This window comes from Strongylocentrotus purpuratus, unplaced genomic scaffold (genome assembly GCF_000002235.5).
Source record: "Strongylocentrotus purpuratus isolate Spur 01 unplaced genomic scaffold, Spur_5.0 spur5_scaffold_21, whole genome shotgun sequence".
Lineage (NCBI taxonomy): Eukaryota > Metazoa > Echinodermata > Echinoidea > Camarodonta > Strongylocentrotidae > Strongylocentrotus > Strongylocentrotus purpuratus.
Window position 1 is genome coordinate 7,761,151 of NW_022145607.1, and position 7,683 is coordinate 7,768,833.

General features: G+C 34.7%; 1 protein-coding gene across 2 annotated transcripts; it reads right to left on the minus strand.

Moving 5' to 3' along the window:
• LOC586422 (transcription initiation protein SPT3 homolog) lies at window positions 1–3,872 on the minus strand. 2 transcript variants are annotated; one of them, XM_030995263.1, is made up of 6 exons: window positions 3,788–3,872; window positions 2,870–3,056; window positions 2,038–2,244; window positions 1,625–1,737; window positions 816–1,190; window positions 1–154 (listed from the first exon to the last, which is right to left on the minus strand). In XM_030995263.1, exons 1-6 carry the CDS (start codon window positions 3,797–3,799, stop codon window positions 44–46), a joined length of 1,005 nt encoding a protein of 334 aa, XP_030851123.1. In that variant the 5' UTR covers window positions 3,800–3,872; the 3' UTR covers window positions 1–43. The 2 variants fall into 2 exon arrangements, with proteins under 2 accessions (XP_030851123.1, XP_030851122.1); XM_030995262.1 differs by lacking the exon at window positions 1–154 and adding an exon at window positions 224–360.
• Window positions 3,873–7,683: the final 3,811 nt, after the last annotated feature.

Here is a 7,683-nt window from a genome sequence, read left to right on the forward strand (position 1 = left end):
AGGTTCAATGGCACGGTACTGACTCAAGGCAGCTAGAGATGAACTACGATCCTGTGAGATACAATAATACAATAGAACAATATATAGCTTCCATGATATGATGAGGTTCGATGGCACGGTACTGACTCAAGGCTGCTAGAGATGAACTACGATCCTGTGAGATACAATAATACAATAGAACAATATATAGCTTCCATGATATGATGAGGTTCAATGGCACGGTACTGACTCAAGGCAGCTAGAGATGAACTACGATCCTGTGAGATACAATAATACAATAGAACAATATATAGCTTCCATGATATGATGAGGTTCCATGGCACGGTACTGACTCAAGGCAGCTAGAGATGAACTACGATCCTGTGAGATACAATAATACAATAGAACAATACATAGCTTCCATGATATGATGAGGTTTGATGGCACGGTACTGACTCAAGGCAGCTAGAGATGAACTACAATCCTGTGAGATAAATACAGAACTACATTTATAAAGTTTCAAGCATGATTTGATGAGATAGGGCTCCATAAGAGTACGATATACATGTTCTATGGTCTATTTCTTTAATGATGACCTGTATGCTAATATTTTCAATGACATGATGTTTGCGATGTCCATGGCCAGACGAATCAATCACCATAATATCAGAGACTACACACTTCTTAAGTTGTCTTTGCAATCTATATGACACATAGACATGATACTAAATATACAACAGAGAAAGAAAGCATTCATTTCCTTTTGAAATAATTGCATCACTTAACTATAAATGTATGTTTCATAAACATGAAAACACATATTTCTGTTAGTGTACCTTTTTCTTTTTCTTTGATTTTGACTTTGAAGTCCCTCCTGGTGTTAGAGGAGCCTTCGTCTCCCCCTGCGACTGCGATGAACTATCTGAGTTGTTGCTATTATTAGAAGCACTCAGGTTGCCTCCATTGCCATTGCCATTGGTGGAGGAGAGGAAGGGTGATACCATTTTGTCTGTGGGGGACTTAGGGGAAGAAGGGACAGGAGACTGTGAGGGAGTGGTGGGAGGGGTGTTGGCTGACTTGAGTTTGGCATGGTGGGGGTGGGTGGCTAAGGGTGAAAGGTTACTGAAATAGATAGGGGTCATAGATTTAGAGATGGGGTCACAAGGTGAAACTAACATGTCCCTCTGGACTAGCAAAGAGAGATCCACAATCTGAGGATGATAGTAAAAGAGAACAAAAAGTTATTGTTAGACATGTAATTTTAAAACCAATATTTTGAACATGCATTATCCTTTGACAGAGCAGATGATTTCACGGTTGGTTTTGGTAGAGCTCAATGTGCTAGAATGTTTGGTGAATGCTGCAAAACAGAACCTTTGACTTACATGTGCAAAACCTAAAGTTACAAGGTAGTAACACCAGTATAATGTGCACCATTAGTTGTGTGTTGTTTCCTTTCTGTTATTTAAATCTTACCATTTTAGTCTCAAAAGTATCATTCAATTACCTGAGACATATACACCACCTAACAAATAAACAAACAAAAACACACCAACTGAAACAAACAGATAATGATCAGCCCCTTCCATTCAATCCATGACATAGAAGCATTAAAAGTAACCTCATTGTATTTAGAGAGACTCACCTGTGCTACCGTATCATGAGCCAGGAAGCCTACAATCTCCATAGCAAAAGCATTGGGTTTAGGCTCCAGGTTGCCTATGTCTAACCATTCCTTGAACTTGCTCGCTTTCTTGACTGAAAAGGGAACAAAATTATATGAAACATCAATAGACTACAAATGCAATAGGTTTAATAGAAACAGACCAAAATTCTTTTTTAAATTTACTCATAGAATCTGTCTTTTACAATATAATGAAGTGTGTGAAGAGTGTATGTTCATAAAGTTTATTTATTAGTTTATAAAAAACAATATTATATTATAATCATTATAAATAACATTCCAGTATTTCAGCTGTTTTCACTTTAAAGGTGCTGGAAATTCTCATTGCTCCCCTATAATTCAAGAGGTACTACAACTAAACATCACAAACTTACTGAAGTTCATTCTCCTAGCCTCTGCATACTCCTTGTAAGAATTCAAGTCCATTCCTCGAGCCTTCTGATCAGCTCTGTCCTGTCTCTCAAGCTTGATGGCATCTACCTCGTCAGATTCCAGCAACATAGACAGCTCCCCTGTGTGGTCAATACTGGACAGGATGTCCTGACATAGCTTTCGTCTTTTGGCCTGTGTTGCTTTTAGCTCTGAAGAACAAAATTAATGTTCAGTCATACAAACTATAGAAATTTTGTTAAAGACTAGCCTTTAAAAAAAGTGAATATCGTAAAGATTTTGCTCAGCACCTACTCCCCGCCATCATTCTCATCTGCATAATATTGTCTGGCGAAAGCCATAAAGGATGTGAACACTATGTTTAATGGCAATGCCCTTCTGGCTCTGAGTCTGAGCAGTGTATTTCTGTTCATTATCACAATCCGATTATAAACTTCTTCTCAATATCTTGACTAGATCTATCTTTTTCTCTGTTTTTATCTCTTTTTATTCATATTATCTTTTAAGACGACTTTCTCTTTTGAAATACATTTTCTAATCCTACCTTGATCGCTCTTGCGATTCTCTTGTTTATTTCTTTATCTCCAATTTTGTTCTCATCATCTCTATCTCTCTCTTTCTTATTCCTCTCACTTCTTTCTCTGTCTGTCTGTCTGTCTCTCTCCCCTCTCTATCTATCTATCTATCTATCTATCTATCTATCTATCTATCTATCTATCTATCTATCTATCTATCTATCTATCTATCTATCTATCTATCTATCTATCTATCTTTCTATCTATATATCTTACTCTCCCTCCCTTCATTACTTCTTACCATCTGATATATCCTCCTCCTCCTCAATACTGATTTGTCTGCTAATCTTAGTGCCCATATCTTTGAAGCTCAGGAACTGGAACAATCTTCTCAGTTTATCGTGATCCTTTCTCATTAAGAAAATGAAGTCTTCAATGCTGGTAAACCTTGCCCCTCTCAGGATACAGACGTCTGCTGCCCTCTGCAGCTGTAAAAGAAAATAGGGTGGAATTTCTTTAAATATCAGGATCATGAAGCACAAGCAACAACATTGAATGAAAGGCCTACATTTTCCTCAAGAGTTGTATGATCATGAGTCTTTCAGTGCGAGTATTTCCTAAGATTCTATAACATTCTATATTGTAAGCAATTACAAGAAGCATTACAAATCAGTGTTTAAAAAAAAAAGTAGAGAAAAAAAATAAATAAAAATAAGGGTCTAAAGGATTTGGTGTTTCATTGAATTCATTTGCTATTCATATGTACAAATTGCAGTATTTCAATATGTAAGAGGAATATCTCACCAAGAATTATGCGTGTTTAAAATGTATATCTGTAAATCACTTTGAGAGGTTCTGCGGTCCCGAAAAGCGCTATATAAGGCCGAACTATTAATATTATTATTTCCTAATCCATATGGGATGAAATATGATTAATTACCTGAAACATATTCATATAATTTCCTTTTTTTTTCTAAATGAAAAGATTTTTAATTTGAATTTATTTAACTGGCCTGAGAGGGATAACCATGATTATCAAAAGGATCCTTCAAAAGTAACTCAAGTAACTGCTTCTTTTATAAATCTGGCTCTCAATGTTGTTCCTCCTTTTTTTGTTTCGCCTTTCTTCTTTTTTTCTTTTTTTATGAAAAGAAATGAAAGGAGTTCCACTGTTTCCTGTCATGGGCAGTATAAAGTAATGTTGATATCTCACACTTACCAGAATAGTCATCTGATGGTGGACGATATCTTCAATCAGTGATGCAGACTCATACACAGGCTTCTTACAATCTCCCAAAGCAAACCTGATGAAAAAAAGAGACAAAAGAATTGTTGTACAAAATTAAAGCGTGTGGAAGCTGCATCTGTTTAGTGTCAAACTGTATTTCTAATAATATGAGAAGTTAAATGCATATTGGTAATGATACAAGTGCACTGCTCTTTGACTGTTCTATAATATTAAATACTGCCATCTCTGTCAATGTGGATGCAGTCTACTATCAATGAAAAGAAATTAAATCTTATGTCCTTTAGAATTTTCAAATGACTTTTGTTTTATCTATCAAAATGTTGGAGGATTTATAGAAAAAGATATATACAGTAACAGTGGAACCATTCTAAAATAGAATTTCTTTCATATTCTTTAAAGGAATGTTAAAATGGTAACAATATCTTTTCCCCATTCCTGAAGTATGTGAGACACAATCTTATTATACACATTTTATATTGTTTTGGGGACACTGTGACTGAGTGAAATGCTGCCACCTTGTGGCTGACTCTATGTATCTTTCATCTTTCTCTCTCATAAACTGAAGCATCGTTCTCTGAAAAGAAGATAGAAAATCGATTGATCTAGTCAGAGATTAGAATAAACGCAGCCACAAAAAAAAAAAATTATCTTCAGAATATTTACTGAAAAGAGATGTGTCTGAATATAAAATTTGAAAGTAACTAATTCTGTAATTTAGATGTCGATTTTTTTAAAATAAAATAATCTAGCGGGCCTACTATTGCATTTTCAAAACAAACCTTTTATAGCAAGAATTTTCAACAAGTTCATGTTTTATCAACATGTACCTACAACAAGTTTATCTCCATCATGCACTATCACCTAATTTAATAACTAATGCATGTTTAGTTTCTAACAATCATTTAATCCTCCTAGATTCAATTTCTAATATAGAATTGAAATCAACAGGTAGGGTCAATTACATATATTTGCCAAAAAATTACTGAAAATTGAATTGCATTCCTCTAATCCCTGTTTTACTTTTAGCATCTGTCAAAAGTGATGGCCAATTTTATACCACAAAATAATCCTCAACAAGCCTATTAAAGGATATAATGAGCTTTCCTTATATCCCTTGAGTATTCATGTTTTTTTTTAAAGCAAAATTCATGATCTAATAATACAGACATTTTCAGAGGTAGTATGTAAACCAGTTTTCAGTAAAGATCATATGACATATCCTCTAAGAAGAAAAGTTCCCCTTTCAATTTACCGGTACAGCACTAAAAACATTCCTAACTTCAGGTATTGGACCAAACACAAAGTCTAATCCTAATCCTAACCATATACTGAAACCTAAGCTAAATAACAAAACGCCCTAACCCTCAATCATTTTTTTGGTGAAATTATGCCCTAACCAAATAGTGAATCATAAAAAGGAACCCATTCAATTGTACAATCTAAGCTTTTGGACTTGTGTACACTTATTCTTGTAGCTGCATTTACAAGATGGAAATGAACATATACTTCACATCATTAGATTTATTTTGTCTTTTTTATTTGGCTGTATTATCAAATAGTATTTTGACGAATTGGAATTGAATTAAGGCATTGTAAAAACCTTCCACCAACACAGGCTTAGGTGAGGAAATCAGTGATGACATCTTATGTGTTATATTGGCATGGCCAAGTGTTTGGAGGTATGTTACTAATAATGTTCAATTCTCGGTAATGACTTTTAATCAAGTTTTCTAAATGACCAGGGTAGTGAGTACCCTGTTAGAGATGAAGCGATCGTGAGTGGGGATTAGTGGGTATGTATGTGGTGGGGTCTGGAAACTGGCCAGTTCACGCTCATTTTTGTGCATTTTGCTCTATTTTTCACCCTGTAAACTTAAAGGGAACCAATTTTTTTAAAAACATTAACTTTAGCTTTCCAAAAATATGAATGATATAATAATGATACACGTATTAATAAAATCAAGAAATCTAAAAAAAGAAATATCCTAAAATAAAACCAAGTACAAGAAATGCATTAGGCCTATTTCAGAGAAAAATATAGATACTTTCCTCCTCAATGAATTAATCATTCAATATTTTGTACAAAACCATTGCAAATACATGCATGCACTACTAACAACTACAAATTATACTCTGATTTATTTCCGTATGCATTATCTTCCTTTCTTGTTGAAAACATATTGACATTGAAGTGAGTTCTTTCAACTCCGAGTCAGAGTTTATTGCTCTAGATTCCAGTAACTCAATAACTTTACATTTCTTGGCACAGTTAGTTTATATGACATTCAATAAATGAGAAGTAATAATGTGTCCAGGGGCTTTCTGGCGAAGCATCCGTTTCAAGGAAATGATGACATCACTTTTCCACTTAAACATTGGGATGTTTACAATATGAAACATTTGGATGTTTACAATATGAACATTTGGATGTTTACAATATGAAACATTGGGATGTTTACAATATGAAGGAGTATCAAACTTGTATGGAATATGGGGGAGGGTTCAAGTTACATAATAAATAATTAGAAAAAAGGTCAGAGGTTTATAAAAGAACATAAAGAGAAAGATAGAAACAAAATGAATGTAAAGAAATCTTCATGTAATACTGGAAGAGATGAAAGATAATAACACAGAATATATATATACAGAGGGTTAGACTGTTAGAATAATAACGATGAAGACAATAAATATGATTATGATAATGCACAATTTTAAGTCAAGTTTCTGTATTGTGTACTTTGTTATCACTCCGATCAAGACATGGAATACTATACCTGGGTCTAGAGAGGCAATGGTAACAAAATGCCTTAATTTGCCAAGGCTATATAGAAACAGGTCATGGACCAAACCCCTAACTTTCTGATTAAAGATAAACTCCAGTTCTGGTAATGCGATTGCATTGTGAAAGAAAAGGTGTGGAAAGGATCAGAAACATTTGATCATGTAGCATGTAAGTATTGGTGTGCACTGCAAGGTTCTGGAGTCATCAAAATCATCATAAATTTGGCCGAGTCTTGGTAAAGTAACGAGCACTGTACACAGAAAGCTATATATGGGACAACACACATGGTGTCAGGGCTAGTACTACCTTGATTTCCTTGTCTTTCTATGCTCATTACTCAGCCAGTATACATTTTTTTTTCCAAAATTGTTTGGCACATGTCATTTATTTGTAATCTTGAACATTCAGTGTAAGTTTTGTTTGATTCTGTGAGAATTAATTTTCTTTTTTTTACCAAAACTGGAGTTTATCTTTAAAACTCTGAAGGATGACACACTTTTTTAATAGTGCCCTGATTGAGCAGAAACAGTTACAATCACTTCATATTTGACCAAAAGAAATGCCGCCACCAACAAAAAACAAACAAGAAAGAGAAAAAGGACACCATTGAAAAGAGAGAAACTGAATAGAACTCTCACGATTCCTTCAGAAGCGCAAGCTACCAACAATGTAAATTTCCCAGAAAGCTAATGAATTATGAGCATAACAAGCGATTCAACAGGGTGCATAAAGAGAGAGGGAGAAATGACCCTATACCACCCATCTCTCATATCACACTAGAAAGTATTCTCTTTCCTTCATCCCCATAGTTTGATAGTCCCTGTGGTTTGACAGCTATTCCTCCCTAAGGTATACCCCAAGTTTCTTCTCTTAAATCTTCAACTAACACTCGCTCGCTGCTCGCATGGAGCAAAGCTGGTATAACCACACATAACTTACAATCCCACTCTTCCTTCCCTCCCTCGTCTGCCAGTCATCATTAATCAACATAGACGGAAAATTGCTGCATTTTTTCTATAAAAATCCTTATTTTCTGCTGACATTATCTGAAAAAGCCTCAAACCCTATAGTTTAGTGGTTTAGG